Source organism: Panthera pardus, unplaced genomic scaffold (genome assembly GCF_024362965.1).
Source record: "Panthera pardus isolate Hobbes unplaced genomic scaffold, ASM2436296v1 HiC_scaffold_24, whole genome shotgun sequence".
NCBI lineage: Eukaryota > Metazoa > Chordata > Mammalia > Carnivora > Felidae > Panthera > Panthera pardus.
In genome coordinates, this window is record NW_026526810.1 from 97,264,212 (window position 1) to 97,285,245 (window position 21,034).

At 41.5% G+C, this 21,034-nt stretch overlaps 1 protein-coding gene across 2 annotated transcripts in view; it reads right to left on the reverse strand.

Moving 5' to 3' along the window:
* Positions 1-19,164, reverse strand: part of ARMH4 (armadillo like helical domain containing 4) — a 130,296-nt gene extending 111,132 nt beyond the window's left edge. The window contains exons 1-4 of one of the 2 annotated variants that reach the window (XM_019451693.2): positions 19,014-19,147; positions 8,593-10,027; positions 5,840-6,094; positions 2,814-3,026 (exon numbers count right to left, since the gene is read on the reverse strand). In XM_019451693.2, coding sequence (XP_019307238.2) covers positions 2,814-3,026; positions 5,840-6,094; positions 8,593-9,970 — 1,846 coding nt within the window. In that variant the 5' untranslated portion in view covers positions 9,971-10,027; positions 19,014-19,147. Of the gene's footprint in view, positions 1-2,813; positions 3,027-5,839; positions 6,095-8,592; positions 10,028-19,013 lie in introns of both variants that reach the window. The other variant, XM_019451694.2, reaches the window with a different exon arrangement.
* Between the last annotated feature and the right edge of the window lie 1,870 nt (positions 19,165-21,034).

The following is a 21,034-nucleotide window of genomic DNA, read 5'->3' on the forward strand; positions in this document are numbered from 1 at the left end:
AGACAGGGGGCCAAGTAGATAGAATTTGAGGTTTGTTTGAGCCCCTAATCATCCCCTAAAGGATAAACATTCAGAAATTTCCACAAAGGTTGTTGCTCCTTGGGTGTCTGGTATCTAATAATGGCATGTCTTGCCCATATCCCATTGAGAAAAATACTCCATTCTCTGGAGAAATGCTTCTGTCCCCTAGTGGGAAAGAAGATACTAAAATAGCATATAAAAATTTAATAATATAATTAAATAAACACATCTTTAAACTGGAAAATTGTATGTCATTTGTCCACACATCACAGAGATTAAAACTTGAAAGGTAGGTAACTTGATGTAGCACACAACCCTCTGTTCTAGTAAAAATAAATTATCTTCAGGGTGCCTGGGTAGCTCAGTCAGTTGAGCGTGTGACTTCAGCTCAGGTCATGATCTCACGGTTCATGGGTTCGAGCCCCACATCAGGCTCTGTGCTGATAGCTCAGAGCCTGGAGCCTGCTTTGGATTCTGTGTCTCCCTCTCTCTTCGCCCCTCTCCCACTCACGTTCTGTCTCACAAAAATAAATAAACATTTTTTAAAAAATGTTTTTTTATTTTTTTTTTTAATTTTTTTTTTTAACGTTTATTTTTGAAACAGAGAGAGACAGAGCATGAACGGGGGAGGGTCAGAGAGAGAGGGAGACACAGAATCTGAAACAGGCTCCAGGCTCTGAGCAGTCAGCACAGAGCCCGACGCGGGGTCGAACTCACGGACCGCGAGATGGTGACCTGAGCCGAAGTCGGACGCTTAACCGACTGAGCCACCCAGGCGCCCCAAAAAATGTTTTTTTAAAGAATACATTATCTTCCTCTGGGTATAACCCTATGATAGAATTAAAATCCTTCGCCCAAAGGTCTCAAAGACAAGGCGGAAAAACATGCCTTGAAACCACAGGCCTCCAACACACACAGAAATCTAGTAGGTTTCTCTGTTTAAATACGTGTAGTCACTTCAGCTTCCAGAAAAGTAGATGCACCAACATAAAACTAATTGTGATGTTATTAATGTACACTAATCAAACATACATTGTGCACTTCCTGGGTTCTAGAAGAAAAGGTGTGCTTATTCAAAACCCTATCTTAAGCCCAACAATGTAGCTGACAGAGTATTTTTAAACCAAAAAGGTCTTCCATAAGCCTTGACAAGGATCATAATTTAGATCAAAAACCGAAAAAATATATTCTCAAAAAGAAGCTGGAATTGAATTGTGTAGAAGAAAAGCACTAAAACTCCAGGACATCTTAGGCAAGTCAAGAAAATTCTCACATATTTCAACGCAACTGCCATCATCTACTAAATTTAGAAAATTATTGCAGTTTCACAAGTATGGATTACTCACAAATATATTTTTTTCCCTCTGATTTAATGAGCCCTGCCGGGTAAAGCTGTCATCTCTAACGCAGGTTAATTTGGGGAAACCTGCTTTTTCCAGATGGCGTCAAGGAGAGCAGACAGCTAATATGAGATTAATCTCAAAGTCATACGGTTTTTATCTCAATGTGGAGTGCAAGAGCTATCAGCCTCTGAGCTTGCTTTGATCCATTTCTTAAACCAGCCTTCTACTATGGAGTTCTCCACACTACTCCTAAAACGTCATGTTTCTCTGCCAGAAAGCTGCCAGTGTTACCCTGAAAGTCTGTGAGGGAGTCTGCTGCAAACCTGGATGAACCACCTTCCCTGCTATACAGCAGACAAAATATTAAATAACACCACATCCTATGTCTTTACTGCATCAAACCCACAGATAATTTAGTTCCCAAAAGCTTACCTGTCTTCTAGATTAGAAACTCAGCATTACAAATCTCTGGATATTCTGCACTTCCAACCAAAAGCTGTTTGCCTGCCAAAACGCTGACTAATTAAATGACCTCTCATCATATTTCCAGTCTTCTTGTTTGTGGGTGTACAGCTGTGCTCCAAGCATCTTTTTCACGCTCAAAGCCAGTGTCTTGGAAAGTACAATTTGGCATGAATTTCTCAGTCTTAACAGGTAAAGAGACTACCCATCTCCAAATAGTACAGCATCCTATGAACATCCCAGAGATGGTCATAAAGAAGAAAAACCCAGCACTAACAACCAGAGCAGTGCTGTGAAAATACAACCCACATTAAAACTTCTACCTAAGAAAATCTGGTGGGGAAACTTGGATTTTCCTTATAAACAAATATCCTCAATCCAGCTGGCAGATTTTAAATCATCTAAAGCACTCTTTCAAAATGTGGACAACAGATCGTATCCTACACCAACTGAATCAGAATCACGGGGAGGAATCAGGCATGAGGATTTTTTCAAAGTTCCCCCAAGTGATCCTAATGTTCATCTACAGTTAAGAACGACTGATCTAGACCAGGGGCCAGCAAGCTTTTTCAGTAAAGGGCCATATCATAAATGTTTTATACTTTGTGGGCATTCAGTCTCTGTCACAACTACTCAACCCTGCTAATCTGGCACAAAAGTAGCCACAGACAATATGTAAATGAACAAGTGTAGCTGGGTCCCAATACAGCTTTATTTAGGAATACTGAAATTTGAATTTTATTTAACTTTTACATGTCACAAAATATTATTCTCATTTTAATTTTTTTTCAATCATTTCAAAATGTAAAGATCATTCTTAACTTGCAGGTCATACAAAAATAGATGGCAGGTCAGATTTGGCCAGGCCATAGTTTACTGACCCCTGATCTACACTGCATACGGAATACATTCTCCTTAATCTTCAAAACAACATTTGCTCAGTGACTCAATCAGTCACAGAAAAGATTCTCTTCAATGTATGGGTACCTTCAGATTCAAGTTGTTCCAGGCCAAATGAGGCAGCTGTATTAACACGGCTAATGGATGGAACAATGGTTCTTGTCTCAAAGGGTGCCTCAGAATCAGAAAGTGCTGGGAAAATGCTGGGTGCTTCCTCCAATATTCCAGGCGGAGTCACTGGAGAGCCCATAACTGGTGTGAACAATTCCTCATTTGGCCCTGTGATGGTGTCCATTAGATCTGTCAAACACAAGAGATAGGACTTGACCCAAAGATGATCATTAGGGGAAATGTATACATGTATTTTTTTCTTTTTAAGTAACAAATGATTAATGAAACCAGTATCTTATATACAGTAAGTTTGGCACTTAGGCCAGCTCCCTCTTCCCATAGTGCATCAATCCACCTATGCAAGGCAGACACTTTACCTTCCAGGAAAATGTATTGTCTCAAATCAGAACTTTCTTTTTAAATTTTAATACCCCACTCATTCCATTGACAATACTATGGATTTTGCAGAATTTTAAATAGAACGATGGAAAAGATAGAAAATTTAACAAAAAATTATTAAGGGTGCCCGGGTGGCTCAGTCAGTTAAATATCCAACTCTTGGTTTCGGCTCAAGTCATGATCTCACAGTTGATGAGTTCAAGCCCTGCATGGGGCTCTGTGCAGACAGCGCAGAGCCTGCTTGGGATTCTGTCTTCTTCTGTCTCCACCCCTTCTTCGCTCACACTCTCTCTCTCTCTCTCTCTCTCTCTCAAAAATAAATAAATAAACATTAATAAAATATGTTTTAAAAATTATTAAAATATATGCCAAGAACTACTTTTTCATTTTAATTTTTTTTAACGATTATTTACCTTTGAGACAAAGAGAGACAGAGCATGAATGGGGGAGGAGCAGAGACAGAGAAGGAGACACAGAATCCGAAGTAGGCTCCAGTCTCTGAGCTGTCAGCACAGAGCCCGACGCGGGGCTCAAACCCACGGACCGCGAGACTGGGAGACCACGACCCGAGCCGAGGTCGGACGCCCAACCGACTGAGCCACTCAGGCGCCCCATGCCAAGAACTACTTTTAAAAATTAAGCCAAAGAGTAAGAGTATGTGTCTAGAATATGCTCAATTTCAAAGCAGCCAGATTTAGCTCCAGGTTTTCCCCTATATAAAAAACCCTTGAATAGTATTATTTTGCACGTCTGGTAGATCATCAGGATCTCTGAGGTAGTTTTTTAAAAATCGATGTTCATGCTTTCCACATATCTCAACTTACTGAATCAGAATCTCCTTGGTGGTGAAGACCGAAAACTATTTTTTTTAACTCCCAGGATATGGATTCACAGGCTCTCACATCCATGGCTGTTAAGAGTATACATTGGTGCAACCACTTTGGAAAACAATTAGGCACTGCCCCCTAAAGTCAAACATTCATACCTAGAGCCCAGCGATTCAGTTCCTTGCTAATATAACCAAGAGAAACTCTGTACATGTACAATGGAGAATATGCAAGAGAATATGCATATGGCAGCAATCAGTGTTCACAATAGCCAAACCTGGAAATGACCCAAATGCAAATTGCTAAAAGAGACTGGATAAAGATTAGATGCATAAATTGCGATCTATTTTCATAATGAAACATAAACAGTCAAAACAAAAGAACCACATAAGGTAAATTTTAGCCATAGATTATTAAGTAAAACAAGTCCCAAAAAGGTTATCTCCAGCACAATGTTGTTTTTATAAAGTTAAAAACTACTGAAATGTTTAAATGCATAATTTTATGCATTTAATAAAACTAAACTAAAAGGAATTCAAGGAAATGAGGAACACAAGATTCAGGATGACAGTTACCAGTCAGAGGAGGAAGTTGAGATATAGGATTACATGTAGGTTACTAACCAGGCCCCACGGGTTTTTTGGAGAGACAGGATTAGGAGATATTTATTACATTATTTAAAAAAAAAAAAAAAAACTCAGCTAATAAATTAAGCCTATTTACTTAGACCAACAAATAATGAGACAGAGACATGAGGTCCAAAAATAATTAAATAATAATTTTTGTAATCCCCAGGCAATTCCGATAATCACCAAGATTTGAAAACTTTGCTGTCCTTAAGATATCAGAGCATTTGAGGGCCTCCTTTATAGAAAGCACTTTGTATACATTATTTCAAATCCTTAAAATAACCTATAAGATAGGTAGGCATGGTGCCTGAGCGGCTCAGTTGAGTGACTGACTCTTGATTTCAGCTCAGGTCATGGTCTCCATGCTGAGCATGGAAACTGCTTGGGATTCTCTCTTTCCGTCTCTCTCTGCCTCTCCCCCACTCGCACACATGCACTCTCTCTCTCCCTCTCAAAATAGAAAAATTAGCTTCAAAAATAAATTAAATTAAATTAACATAAAAGATAGGCAGGGGCATCTTTTGGGTGGCTCAGCTGGTTAAGCATTCGACTTCAGCTCAAGTCATGATCTCACAGTCCATGAGTTCAAGCCCTGCATCAGGCTCTGTGCTGACAGCTCAGAGCCTGGAGCCTGCTTTGGATTCTGTGTCTCCCTCTCTCACTCTTCCCCTCCCCTGCTCATGCTCTGTCTCTCTCTCTCTCAAAAACAAATAAACATTAAATTTTTTTTTTTAAAGATAGGTAGACATTATTTAAAGATGCACAAACCAGGCTTAGAGACATTAAGAAACCTGCTTGAGGCCACAATACTAGTGAGGGCCAAAGCTGGGATTCAAACCCTGGTCCTCACTGTTTTCACTCCACCCCCAGGCTCCTAGCAGCCAGACCTGTCAAACAAGGAGAGAGTTCTCAGGAAGCCTGGCCTTCACAGGCCCCAGTGATGAGCCACCAGGAGACTTTGCTTTGGGAACTAACCCCTCATCCTTTTAGGCTTTGCCACATCTCCCCAGACAACAGAGCGTTCACCTGCATTTTCTGTTCATTCTCTAGGTTAGTGGAGGCAAATGGGGGTACATCTGCCTCACTCATTCTATTCCTTATTAACTCAGAAAAGATCCACCCCCAAAATTCTCCCTCCCTTACAAACCTTCCAGAGCAGAAGTAACTTCAAAAGACAGAGGCGTGGCCGCAGTGGAAAGTGTCGTGGCCAGAGGCTCCCATCTCCTCGACAGCTGAGTAACGGCAGGAACACCAGATGTGGTGGAGGGGGGCTCTTCTCCTTCCTCAATCTTACCATTTTCTCTGGTAACCTCGAGGGTAGAAACCTGCTGCTCTTGTGTCACCAGTGATAAAGTGGCTTCTGTTTCTTGAACAACTGTTGTCATCTCTTGAGTGAGGATGTCTTAAAAGGGGGAGATACAACATTTTAAAATAGACAAATTCCCTGCCTTAAAAAGTCACTCTATAATTAATAAACTGAAAAAAAGAAAAAAAAAATATCTATTTCAGGGTATGGGAAAGCAAATGGATCGCTCAGATACAAAATGCCAGTAAATAAATGTTTTCAGTGTTGCTGCTTTCAGGAGCGATGAATCAGAGACAGAGATAAATACAGTAACATAAAAAACATAAAATAAAATACAAAACAAAATTGGAAGGTCAACAGCTGAGCTCCCTTTTATGAATATCAACATAACCAGTCTGTGAAGAAACAAATTATACAGAACTAAGTTATATTCAAAAATTCTCGGGGCGCCTAGGTGGCTCAGTCGGTTGAGTGTCCGACTTTGGCTCAGGTCATGATCTCGCGGTTCATGAGTTCAAGCCCCGCATCGGGCTCTATGCTGCCAGCTCAGAGTCTGGAGCCTGCTTCGGACTCTGTGCCTCCCTGTCTCTCTGCCCCTCCCCTGCTCACACACTGTCTCTCTCTCAAAAATAAATAAAGATTAAAAATAATTTTTAAAAATTCTCAGAAGCATTTATATCTATTAATTTTCACATTTGCACTTCTGAAGGGGAAAAAGAAGTTAGCATTTTGAATAAAGGAGTAATAATTACAGTAACTCATGTTTACTGGGTTTCTATTATATGCTACATACATGCACTGTTAAGTATATTATATTGTAAGCATTATCTTATTTTATCTTCTAAAATGTACTAAAGGGAGATAGGTACTAATACCATTCCATGGAAGCCATACATCATAGCAGTCAAGAATGCAGGCTTTAGAGTCAATTTGCCTGGGTCTGAATTCTGGCTCAGCCTCTACTAGCTGTGTGACCTTGAACAAATTCCTTAGCATCTCTGGGCCTTGAGTTTCCTCAGCTGTAAATTAGAAATAACAGCAGTATCTATCGCATAGAGTTGTTACCAAGATTAAATTAGATAACACGTGTAAAACTTAGCACATACTCCGATATATCAGCTATTATTACCCACTTTACAATTTAGGTTGAGAGAAGCCTACATAGTTAGTGCTCTTAACCACTGTGCTAACTATGCCTGTCACATTAGGTAGAAAGTGAGTTAAGTGACAAAGGAGCATATTCAATAATCAAAATAAGAACCATATAATCATCAAATTCATTTTACATTTTAGGCTGTATTAATACAAGCTATGCAATTCTAATACATAAGTATCAGAGATTCAATTATGCAATGAATAATCTGGAACTATATGACTTAATGCTCCAGGAATATCTTAAACTGTTATGGAAAACTGAAGTAAACTTCTTATTCAGTCACATCTAATATCTTCATGGTAATGGAGACCCAACTCTCTCAATGGAATTTAACAACCAACTTACAAAACATTTTCTGGAAGCTTCTACGAAAACGTACAGTATACTAAGTCTTCCGGTCCTTAAAAACTGAACTGGACACGTAAAATTCAATCTTACCATTTTAATTCAATCTCAACACTTTATAAAACATATTACTAATTTGAAATTTCCATTAACGGAGCTACTGAGCTGATATAACAAGATGAACATATTCCAAAACAATTTGGAATGAGCATATGTATGTATACTAAGTCTATCCTTCCTCATGCTGTTATCTGACCAACTACACATAATAAAAGAAAAACATTATCCGTCAGCAACAAATGTAAGGCTCATCAGCTCATAACAGTCACAGATATAAAGGCCAAGAGGAAGTAGTACAGTATTAAGCCAACAGAGAGAATTCATCAGTATTGGGGTTTTTTCTTATTTCTAGAGGAATTTCTTTTTGGGAAAACAAAATCAAAGAACTCAGGTGGTTAATGCTGTTAAGATAAATATTACCGAAAGCTTTTGGTAAGAAATTATCAGGAGTGTGAGTATTTTTTACACCTATATGTAAATAATATCCTATATTGTTTATTATACCATTTAAACATATAGCTAGTTCTATAACATTTTCCTGAATAGTTATACATTTTCATAACGACATGTGTGAAAACTATCAGTCTATTTCAGGGTTTCTCAGCACTACAGACACTCTGGATCAGAAAAGTCTTTGTGGTTGGGGGGCTATCCTACGTGCTGTAGGATGTTCACAAGCCTCTTTGGCCCACTGGATATCCCGGCACCTGTCTGTTATGACAACCAAAAATGTCCCCAAAATTGCCAAATGATAGGGGTGGGGACAAATTGTTTCCTGTTGAATGGCCTACATGCAGAGGTTGTATTTGGGTGTAATTTCTACATAAAATACATTTTGTATTTGTTTACTTCTGCTTTTCGTCAAAACTTAGAGAACTTCTAAACTCTCACTCAAAAAAAAAAAAAGAAAAACATAAAATGAGACCTAGAAGTAATACAACGCTATATGTCATTTGTACCAATTTTAAAAAATAAGAAATTCAAATCAAAACCTTCCCAAAGTTTATTTTTGTTCTTTCTTTCTTTCTTTTACCTTTCAATGTATGTCCCAATAGTTGATGCGCCTCAGATTCATATTCCGAGATGGAGACAGTGGTCTCTATGAAAAACATAGCATCATTCTCCTTAGTGGATTCCATGAAGTCTGCAGTATCTTGGAAGAGGGTTACAACAGAGACTTTCATATCTTCCATCAAACTCGTGGGAGTAAAGGAACTTTGATCCGTGAAGGCAGACGATCGCTCCTCCCCGGGTGCCATTAGCAGGGCTGTCCCCATGTGGGTTTCCCCTTCTGGCAGCCCCAGAGCCACATCTGCAACCTCTGTCAAAGGTTCACCCTCTTCCATACCTTCCATAGCATCGTTATCTGTTACTCGGGCTGTCTGAGACGTTGCCATTCCCACCTGGGTCTCCATATTGTCTCTAAGCTTTGGGATCTTTATCTGGCTTACACTCTCTAATTTAGTGTCATCCCACTCATCACTTATGACAGAGGCAGCTGGAACAGCAGTGCTGACACTCACTGTGACTCCTGGGGCTCCCAGCGGCCTGTCAGTTTCTGGCTCAACACTCAGGGTGTACTCAGAGGTTGTGAGCCAGTGCTTGGTGGCAGTAGTCTGGGTATGATCAGCTGTCATCTGCAAAGGCTTCTCCCTATCAGGCATGGGGCTTCCAGGCGCCATGCCTGCTGCGGGCTCAGCACCAGGGGAAAAACTTGCCCTATGTTCTGCATCGGCTTCAAACTTCTCTGTCCTTGGACTGGTGGTCAGCATTTCTTTAGTATTCACATCGGAGGAAGGGAAATGTCCCAGACTAACTCTTTCCTGACTTTCAGTTGCAAACAACTGATGATCCACATGCTTCAGAAAACCCAGTGTTGCTTCTGTGGTCCCTTCCGCAATGGGCTGAATGAGGGTACTACTGAAGAGTTCCTCCTTCTCATCCATATTCAGAGGTGCGGTTGCAGCGGTAGGGTTGGTTAGCATGGCCTTGGAGAGTCGGCTTTCAGAAGACACTCTCTCTGGCTGGCTGGACCCAAACACTTCCTCCTCCACAGGGATCACTGTCTCAGTAGCAGTGTAAATGTCAGGACTATTAGGCTGCATAAGCCCAGTTCCTACTGGATGAGCTTCTTTGTTAATAGGAAATACTTTATTTAAAGATGTTGCTGATGGCCCCGCTAACACTATCATTGGATCTTCAGAGACTACCAACCGGGGAGTGCACTTTGAAGTAACAGAGTCATTTTCTGGGTCATCTGTGTTCATCCTCTCTGGCTGCCCTGTTTCTGCAAGACCATGTGCTATCTCCCTTCTTCCCATTTTGGGGAAGGCCACGCATTGTGTGGCAACGTTGAGAAGTAGAAGGCCACAGAATGCCAGACAAATGTGCAATACAATTGGTCTGCTCATAGTGGAAGAGAAATGTGCACATAAATTGGCAGAGTTGACAATTCCAGTAATTGAGTCCTGCAGAAAAATAAAGCATATCAAACTGTCATGTAAATGTATTTTGTAAATAAGCCCCTTTAAGTAAAGTCAGAAGTTAAAATCATCTCCTTGGCGTGGTGCTCAGAGATGGTATGGAAGAGATGGCTGTTCTAGTTCTTTGTACCTTTGAGAACTGGATAACCCAGTTCATTTTTCCCTGCTGAATTTTGCAGCTGATTTAACTTGAAGCTCTCTAGAAAAGGCACACAGAGTTCAAGGACTAAGTTCATTGTTTCTTTAATGCCTATTTGAAAAAAAATTACCCTTGAAGTCACATTTGCAATATTCTCCCCAAATTCCTCTATTAATCACATAAGCAAATGACTACCAAAATGGCAATATGTCCAAGATACAGAAAGTAAACCTTACATTTATTTACATTACATTCAGAGATCTTTCAACTATGGTTTAAAACTTATAAGACATCATCATAAAACACTGAATACCAGTTCCATGCAAGAGTTTTTTAAAGTAGGGGCGCCTGGGTGGCTCAGTCGGTTAAGCGTCTGACTACGGCTCAGGTCATGATCCCACAGTTTGTGGGTTCGAGCCCCTCATCAGGCTCTCTGCTGTCAGCACAGAGCCCACTTCAGATCCTCTGCCCCTCCCCTGCTTGTTCTCTCTCTCAAAATAAATAAATAAACTTTTAAAAAGAGGTTTTTTAAGTATGTAAATGATTTTCATTTAAAATTCCTCTTTAAAACACTTAAATGATTTCTTTTCTCTGTAACAACCATAAAAATTAAAGGCAAACCCTTGATGTTTCAAAAACTAAGGAGTAGACATGGTAAAAGAGTTAATGTAAATTGGTGTTTTTAAGAAAAAAAACTTTTTAAGAAAATGAAATACATTTTAAATTAGCAACATTTCCTGAATACACATTATCGTTAGATTAAGATTTGTTGCATTTTTTTAAAAACTACTCACACTCTCATTAAAACTAAAACTATAGCAAAACTACTAATCCCCCCCCCCCAAAATTTATGAGTTTCGGGGGTTTTTTTTATCTACTTTGCTGTTTGGGCTCTTTCTTTTTCCATCATCAGAAATCTCTCAGATGCTGTAGATGTTCTAGGAAATTAAACCTAAGAATGAAAATTCTAGAATAAAAACGTAATCTTTATAAAAGTTGAATTTTTTTCTTTCTTTCATGTGTAATCATTAAAGTATTTGGGTTAAGCACATAATGTGCACATATAAAGTATAAAAAGTAAGTTTTCATTGGTCCGTCTCCCCTTAAGAAGCTCAAAGCTTCCCTGTTTAGTCTGTAGGTCTTTCTGAGACCAAGAAAAGGTCAAGTCCTTACAGCATGATCTAGACAGGTGAAGAGAAAACAGAAGGCTGAATTTTTCTACATGAAGAAAGAGGAATCCCCAGATTCGGAGCTGAGGCTTCCTGACAAACCACCAGCACCACATGAATGAGTCACCTTTGAAGTCATCTTCCCAGCCCCACTCAAGCCTTCAGACAATTGTAGCATCTTGACCATAACTGCTTAAGAGACCTTGAGCCAGAACCAGCCAGCTAAGCTACTCCCAAATTCCTAATGCACACAAGTGGGATGAAATTATAACCATTGATTGCCACCACGTTAGGGACAATTTGTCACACAGAAATCTTGAATCCACAGTACTTTGGGAGACTACAGGAATGAGAAGATGTCATGAGGTGCCATGTGCAGAAAAGGACCAGCACATATCAAGGATCATAAATTTAGCAACAGAAGAAAACTGAAGCCAGAGGTGACTAGGAGAAATAGAAGTCACTACACCCCCTCAAGAATCTTCAGAGATAGTGAGAGGGATGGTAAGTTTCCCTCTATGTGGGATGAGAGTCTGCAACAATTTTATTAAAATATTAAATGACATACAGGGAGCTAGCATCATTTTAAAAGGAGAGAATATGGGAAAGATACTTGAAAAAGGGGGACTAGCATGTGCCAAGACATGTCAACATTCTGAACATCAGTTATCATCATACTTTAGATGACCCCTAAAGAATCCCACTTCGTAGCCAGGTAACACATTTGGTAATAGTATCTGGCTTGCTGCCTCCCTTAAGACAAAAATATAGGGGGCGCCTGGGTGGTTCAGTCGGTTGAGTGTCCAACTTCAGCTCAGGTCATGATCTCACAGTTTGTGAGTTCAAGCCCTTCATCGGGCTCTGTGCTGACAGCTCGGAGCCTGAAGCCTGCTTTGGATTCTGTGTCTCCTTCTCTCTCTGCCCATCTCCTGCTTGTGCTGTCTGTTTCTCAAAAAATAAATAAATAAATGTAAAAAATAAAATTAAAAAAAAAGACAAAAATATAGAAGCACTGTAAACAAGAATGTTCACCATTGATGAAACTACGTCTTTGTACAACTTGAACTATGAAACATATGTAAAAGCTAAAGAACACTCCGATCTATTCAAAGAGCTGCCCTTTTCTGAACAAATATTTTTGCCATTCAATGAAATCTTACTAAACATCCCAGACAATGTAGGGTGTGGCCTAAAAACTTGGTCTACATGATCCCATGCTTCTGGATAAAAACCTGAAAAAAACAGGCCATCATGAATGACAGTATTATTTAGAGGGATATGGACTAGAAGGAGAAAAACAATTCCTGAATCCTAGCTTTCTTGCTACTAGAACTTGCTATGGGATATTGTGCAAATGGCCTCAGTTTTTCCTTTGATAAAATGAAGAGTTAAACAAAATAATCTTATAAATCCCTTCTACTTCCATGAATCCATTTTTATATTTTATCTATAGGGCATAGAATTAAAATGCAAATGTTTTCATGTTCCAACAACTGTCCCATCAAGTAGGCAAGGCACTCTAATGACTGGATAGATGTTTCACATTTTATTTATATGTTCTAGAGTCATGCAGACTGAGAGGAGAATTTTATACACAAATCAGATTTGGGGAGTCAAACCATAGAGATTTAACATAGCCTCAATTGCCTTTCCCAAACAGAATATTCCTTTAAGGTTTTATTTCCAGCTAGATCTCGAGCTTTAGAATTTGTGCGAAGGGAATTCTGCCATTGCTCTCAAAGACTTTCCTTCTGTAATTAAGTGTCAGACACCTGCTTTCTAAATCCAACTAGAGAAAAAATGGGGGTGAACTGCAAGCCTATTCTATGTCTGTGTATTGCAGCCATATGTTCCTTCTCCCCACTATTCAAAGCGATGCCCGAACTTTAAAAGAAGCAGAGAAGACAGCCTATAAGAATGACAGCAGGGAACATGCCTGCAACTCAGATAAATTGGTAAATGACCTTCAAGTTCTAGGCCTTTCTCCATCTTTCAAAGCACAAGTTCAGACAGCCACTCCCATGAGTATGGTGTCCTCCACTGAGAGCTGCATGACGTTAGTGAATAAATAAGAAAAGGCTGACCGTTGTCAACACAATGGCAATATTTCTAAAACTAAATAATCATCTGTGATTATCTATCACAGGCTGTAGGCCTTTTCTTTTTTTCCTCGACATGTACCCCCTCCCTGGCAAAGTGCCTGGCACAGAGGGAATGCTCAGTAAATATTGACTGAACAAACAGAGGAATGTCCAGAGCCTACTTTTCTGGGGAAGGAGAGGGTGGAGAAATTTAATTGCTAATTAGTACTCTGTGTCTTCGTTATCTTAAATGAACTCAATTCAAGAACATTTAACATACAAAAGAATATTTCTCTAACTTTTCTTTCACACCATGGCTGCTCCTTCTTTCTACTATATCCATCCATGCACATTAATTCAGGTAAATAAACTCTAACCAAATTGCTGATAGTGGTATTGGCTTCTAATAATAGCTTGAAAAGCATGCCTTTCAGAGCAAATCAGTAGCACTTTGTCTATCATTTGCTATCGGGGTATCCTCATGGCTCGGCAGTCCGCTGAACAATTTACTGCATTTCTGCCACCAGTGGGCAGATAAGCTGTTCTGTCAACCATTGTCTTTGATCTTAAATAGATACAGTCCAGAACCTGTTTCTTTGTCAAGTCGAGGCACAGTCAAGTTACAAAGACAAATGAAAGACAACATAAGAAGATACAGATTTAGCCGTCTTGCTAGATTTAATAACCAGGATTTTTTTAAACGCTTTTTCAACACCATTTCCAACTGAAATGTCTACTGCTGATTTTGTGTTACCAACATGTAGACACAGAAGGGAACCAGCATGTTAAAACATTCTCATCACTGGCAAAGTTCCTTTTTTCCAAAGGAAATGAGTTCCATGGGTAGTATGTAAGGAACATGAACATTGCCCTAAGAGTACTCAAGATACAGGAGGCCTATAGAGAATGCCAAAAAGCTGGTAACAATCTGCCTGATATTTTCCTTTTCTTGGGATAAACACAAATACCGTAAGTAGCTGGTATAGAGTTTGGGGAAGAAAGCTGCCTCATCTTAGATTTTCACTGTCCCCTGGAAGAAACTTGGATACCACCTCAAATGCACCGTCTTCTTCACCTAAACTTTGGTGTCATCCTGAACTCTTCTCTATAGTCTAGATTTCACAACTTCTGTGGATCCTTCCCCCATAATGTCTCTTGGAATTGGCCTTCTCATCACCTCACTGGACTGTTACTATTTTAATTGCCTTTCAACCGATGATCCTGTTCAAACTCTCTTCTCTCCAATCCATTTTACACAATCCAGATGGCTTATTCTTAACAATAAAAATGACAATAACCAATCAAAAATGGCCACCATTTGGAGGATGCTACATGCCAGGTGTTGTGAGTGCCTTATGTAAATTACCTTATTTAATCCTAACAACAACCTAATCTATCATTATCTCCATTTTTTATTAGCTGAGAAAGTGACAGGCTTACAGAGGACAATTAACCTGCCTACGTGAGCGTGCTAGTTTCTGAACTTGTGAATTGTCAAACTTCATGTTGCCCCCTTTTGCCCAACGCATCCTTTAATGTCACGAAGTTTACAACCGCCAAATTCCATATCTATAAGACAACCCACACCACTAACTCCCCTACAAACCATCACCAGCCGAGTATATTGCCCTCTTACCTGCCATCCTCATTCCAGGTTCCTAAGTTTTGCTCACAACACTGCACTAGCCAGAACACTCCCTCCTTCCCTACCCAGGTATCTAAACCCTGCCGCCTTCCCCCCACATCCTGTTTACTAACTGCTGTCACAAAAATGCCTGGCCCAATCTCTTCCCATCCTTCTCCCAACTTCTCTGGCACAAATCATCACGTCCGTAAGTCTTGCCACCTCAAATGAGATTCGGTCCTTTGCATGCAAACACTGGTGTTTTAGCTTCCTTTGTCTGCCATATAATTACTAATAATGGTAGGCATGGAGAGGAGGTGTTCAATAAATATTTGCTGCAGTGAAGCGAACGTAAATAACTGTTTAAGAGTGTGAAAAAGAATGCTCAGAGTCTCCATTTTATACTGTAAGATTTTCAATGAAATTGCATGGTCTATCCATGTCTAAATGTGTATTTTGTTCAGACCTGGCCAATTTTGGCTACTTATTCCATGTATCATTTTAATAACAGTAATAATTACCTGCATTCTCACTTCTGCTATATTTTAGGTTTTCAGAGTTAATTTCATTAAAAAAAAAATAGATCAGCATTTACAAGTGACGAGTCTCAGAGCTTCAGGTCGACTTGCTTCCCAATTATCATCTCATCTTTTAAAAACCTGTTAGCGGGGTGTCTGGGTAGCTCAGTAGGTTAAGCGTCATACTCTTGGTTTTTCAGCTCAAGGTCATGATCTCATGGCTCGTGAGATGGAGCCTCACATCCAGCCCTGCCCACATCCAGCCCTGTGCTGACAACACGGAGCCTGCTTGGGATCCTCTCTCTCTGTCCCTCCCCCACTTGCTCTTGCTCTCTCTCTCTCTAACTCTCTCTCACACACTTTCACAATAAGTAAATAAATAAACTTAAAAAATAAATTAAAAATAAAAATAAAAACCAATTAGTGATTCTTTGATTGATGAGGGGAAAAGGAAAACTCTGTCCCTTGTTTGTGTCTTAATTATCTTTCCATTTTGTACATCCCCTGATCCTCAATAATTAACCTGTCATTGTCCTACCTTTTTAATCCTTAAGGTTCTCTCGCCAATGCTATTTAATTTGTCTAAAGCCAAGCTTATCAAGATTCTGACCCTATTGACCCAGCTGTGGCACATGGCATTACGGTACCCCATTTCTGACTCACTGTGCTACTGATAACTGTCCTTGGCCTAATATATTGGCTTTAAGATCATCTGGACCTCATCATCCTTCACTTTAAATTGAGTAGCTGGAATGACAGAGGATCCTTTCAGCAGCATGTTTGGCCACAGTGGAAGAAGGGAGAACAGAATAACTAGAAAGAAAAGCCTGGTTCCCTAGGAGCAAAGCAGCATCAGTGCTGACAGGGAAGAGGATGAGTAAGCTGGGGTCAAGAAGGTTACACTGGCAACTACCAGCAAAGTGCTTTACCATCCCCGCAGACCACAACTAGGTTATACATACCGAGCCCAAGAGCTTTGTTCTCTCCACAATGCAGCACTGCAGACCAATGAAGATGTTAGTGCCTGTGGCCTCTAGTGCATCATCCTATCCCTGGGAAAAGAAGCTGAACTGAAGATTTAAATACTGGCTTCAAGTTCCAGCTCTACCTTGGGCAAATCACTGAAACTCAGCTGCCTTGTTGCAAGATGGAGGTAACAATGCTCATTCTGTTTTCTTCAAAGGGTGGACAAGAGACAAAACATGATAACAGACATGAAAACAGTTTGAAGAAAAAGTTTTAAGTATCATTCAATTTAAGATATATTAGTGTGATATTGACATACGATCCCCTCAAACTACCGAAATGTGAGCAATTTGAAACATCCATAGTGTCTTTTTTCCCTGTAGATATTTCCATGGAGCTTCCTCCTTTGGCTTCTCACGTAGACAAAGTGACCTGGGAATTGCCTGATGGTTGCAGAATCCTATCCTAATCCATCTTGGTCAACAAGCTCTTCTCCATCCATCATACAATTCTCTTCCATGACCCGATTTGACATGGAGAAAGTAAACCCGATTTTACTGGAGAAAGTAATCCCCAGGTAGACATTTCAAGGAATAAACATAACATCTCACATTTCAAGCTGAAACTTGATTCAGATACTTTTCTTACAATCACCCGTAAACACAATATGGGAAAACAGGATTGACCACACATCTTAATTATAGAATGAGTTTTCATTCTACAGAGATTAAACCCAGCTTCCTTATGTAAGGGAAAAAAAATTCAACAAACAAAAAATTCAATTCCATACACAACTTTTCAGGCAAACATCTGCTAAATAAAGAATAAGTATACCTTTGGTTCAAAAGTGGAAATTTTCTATAACAGGTAAGCCTATCTTCCCAATTTGGTTCTATCTGTGCATTAACCCATTTCTGTAATAGCAAATTATGATATTAAAAAGTCTAGCAGGAAACACCAGAATGTAAGATAAGGAGCCTCCTATGAAAACAAAGACAAATCCACGTTTCCCTAATTGGCTCTGTTGCCGTAGCTACCTTAGACTTGGTGAGTCTTGGGAATTTTGTGAATAAACACAATCAATATCAAGTCAGCGCGTAAGTGCTTGGTTCATTATTATGACAAACCCAACAGCTCTACCTTAGGCATATGTGTAAGTCAGATCACTCTTAAATCACTACTGTGTATAAAAGCAGCAATGCTGTGCTACTGTGAAATCTAAACCCGGTTGTGAGTTTCTTTCAATAGATGCTACAGAGGGTTTCTGCCGGCAAGTGAGCAGAAATCAGTCAATGACTTTAAATAAGCTTGGCTTCAATAATACTCCTTAGAGTCCAACAGCATCATGTGTGATCAAGGAAATACACTAAAAAGAAGGGGAGGCAGGCAAATTCTCACCACACATGTTGCTTCCTAGAGAAGTCCTTCAGAGCTCTATGGATGGTTTTGTGAACCACTCCTGCTCCCCCTTAAGTTTGGAACTAAAACTTCCAGAGACAGAATGCAGACACTTTAAAGCATCCTGTCTTCTCTCCTCTGCACAGAAATTAGGTGCTAAGATCCCGGCAGGTCCTTGGGCTCGGCTCGGGAAGGCAAAGATTTCTCATCTTTGAGAACTCCAAACTCTTGAGAGTCCTATATTTTGTTCACTCCGGCTACCTTCAGCCCGCTCACCAGCCATGGCTTACATATTTGGAATCTACGCAGGTCGGGCTCTGTCCGTGACCAGGAGGCACATTTGCTATCTAGGCACCTCCAGGCAACACCTCCCAGCCATTCCGTGGTCTCAGGCAGAGCCTGACCTCCTCCGTGTCTAACCCACAAGCCCTCTTTCCAATTAAGCGACCTTTCCAAGCAGCATCCTCCTGCCGTGTCCTGGAGGACCGGTCAGGGTCTGAGCAAGGAGGTTCCGTGACATTTCTGCACTAAACACTCAACTGTTGGTCTTCTGCAAAGTAGCAGAACACATTTCAGTGGCCACCGCAGCCCCCTTTCGCTCCTCGGCTGCTGGACACTGATTGGCATCGGGGACACAGCGATCGATGCTCTCTGAAAGGAGCCGATCAGAGTCTTCAGGAACTTCTCTACCACCGCCGAGAGACTGGGAGGGGAGGGAGAGAAGAAAGAAAAGCCCACACAAAAGCAGCCAGCCCTGCAAGCCCCGCCAGCACAAAGGCCCGCGCGCTGGTGCGGAGCCGGGAGGCTGGGCTGGAGCGAGGAGTGCGGCGAGTCCTCCGAGGCCTGCGCGCCGCGCCCAGCGCGCCCCGAGCTGCCCCCCGCGCACCCCGCGTCGGGGCACAGCGTTCCGGTGGGGGCTCTGGGCGCACGCCTGGAGCGCCCCGGGCTGCCGCGCTCCCCGGACCGCAGCGCTCCCGGGGCGACCCCACGCCGCCCCGGGCTCCGGCTCCGTCTCTGCGCGGAGCCCCGTCTGCAGGCGCGGCCGCTCGAGCGGCAGGAGCCGGGCCCGTGCTCACCTGTGCGCCTTCAGCCGAGCAGCGCGCGGAGGAGAGCGGCGGCGCCCGCGCTGGGCATCCCCGGCGCGGCCCCTGCAGCTGCGGCGGCTCCCTCAGCCGTCTGGGACGCCAGGAGGAGGACGCTTCGCTTTGTTGCTTATTCATGAGGCCGCGACGAGGGCTGGGGATTGGGCGGCGGGGAGATGTGCTCGCCCCGCCTCCGCTGGCACCGACACCCTATGCCGACGCCTCACGCCCCTAGGCGCGCACGTCCCGGCCTCGGCTCTCGCGTTCCGAGCCGAGCGGTCGGGCTGCGTCCCGCTCTGGTCCGGGCTCCTGGGACCCCTCCGGAGACCCCCCCCACCCCCAGTCCTGCTGTCCCTCTTCGAAGCCTGGCCTTTTGTGGCAGCAGCTCCTCGGTGCCTTCGGCCAGGGCACTGTTTTCGCTGGAAGAGCCGAATTTCTCTGGTCCTTGGAGAGGGCAAAGGGTGCACGTCGGAGGCTGCAGGATATTCCTGGTGTGAACTGTGCGGCTTAGGAGTGCCTCTAAGTAGGCTCTTGTAAAGTAGTCCCAAACAAAGTGTTCCCTTCTCAGAGAAGTTAACAACAAGCGCCTACTAAGAAGTATGCTTTATTGAGCCCTTAGTCCTGCCGAGATCAATGCTAGGTGCTTCACTCAGTACCTGCTGCATCCATTCAGTAACCCTGAAAGAAATAATGGTAATCCCCATTTAACAGGGAAGAAAGCCGAGGCTGAAGGTAAGTTGCCAAAGGTCTTGTGGCCACCAGGAATTCATGATCTCCATCCTTGAGTCTGTCAACGACTCAGTTTACTTCCGTTAACCCTCATTAGGGGTAAAAAAGAGAGGTCAGGAATCCAAAGGCCTTTTCTAGAACAACCCCCACAGAACCTGACATTTGCAAAAACACTTTTCACATGCGTTATCTCCTGTATTATTAATTCCCTTCTTTATAATAGTGGTTTTAGTCCTGTTTTGTAGTATTTGTAAACACCTTCAAGACAGAGCAAGATCTTGTTTACCTTTGACCCCACACACCTAACACAATACTCAAATATGCACTGTTATCTTACCCATTCCACCTCTCTTTAGAAGAGATTATCTTTGCATTTGCAGAAGAGTTGTCAACAGTTGTTGAATGTAATGTAATGTAATTGAGTTGAATTGAATTGAATACATAAGATCTGGTTTTTTATGTATATTCAGTGTGATACAATATAATACATTATACTGTGACCAGTCCTTCTACCTGAATTCAATACCCACCAGGTGGATAAGCCATACCCAGCCTGACCAAGTTGTGTTCCAACATTCTGTTTTTATTTCAGTTGTTTGAAATGTGTACCACATCTCATAAAAACGATGTTATATAGTATGGTGAGATTCCCAACTAGACCACAAAATTGGGTCTACTTGACCCAAATGCATATAAAGAATAGTACTAATAAATAACAGCCTGACCAGTCAGGTTGGACCAGAGGACCTAACAGAACAGAAGACAACAGAAGAAAGGGATTCCAGCTCCCCAGGCATCTAGGGCCAGCCTTATACACATACCTGAAATATTCAAACGTTCTTAGACTTCTTCCTGCCTTCTGCTCTGCATCCCTAACATCCTAATGTTCTCCTTTGAGACCAATAATACTCTTAGTCCCAACTACAAAGCTCCACTCCCCAGATCTGCCTTACACTCAAAGTTTTCCCTTCTCTAAAATCACCCTTCTCCCGTAGTAGAATTCTTATTTCCCTTTTCCTCAATATAATCATTCAGCTATACGGTAAAAGTGATCTTATTGGAACTCATTTATACTAGTCCTTTACCCTTTCCCCAATGGTGTATATTGCTTTAAACAACTCTAATTAATGCAATTTGTCTCAACAGCTGCTGTTGGTACATGGCAATGATAATAAGACCCACTCTTCCACCCCAGCACACACACGAATTGTAAATCAGGGAAGGTTGTACTCTAAAAGTCAAATCAATAAATCCACTCATAATGAATGTTATTAGCCTTTTATGAG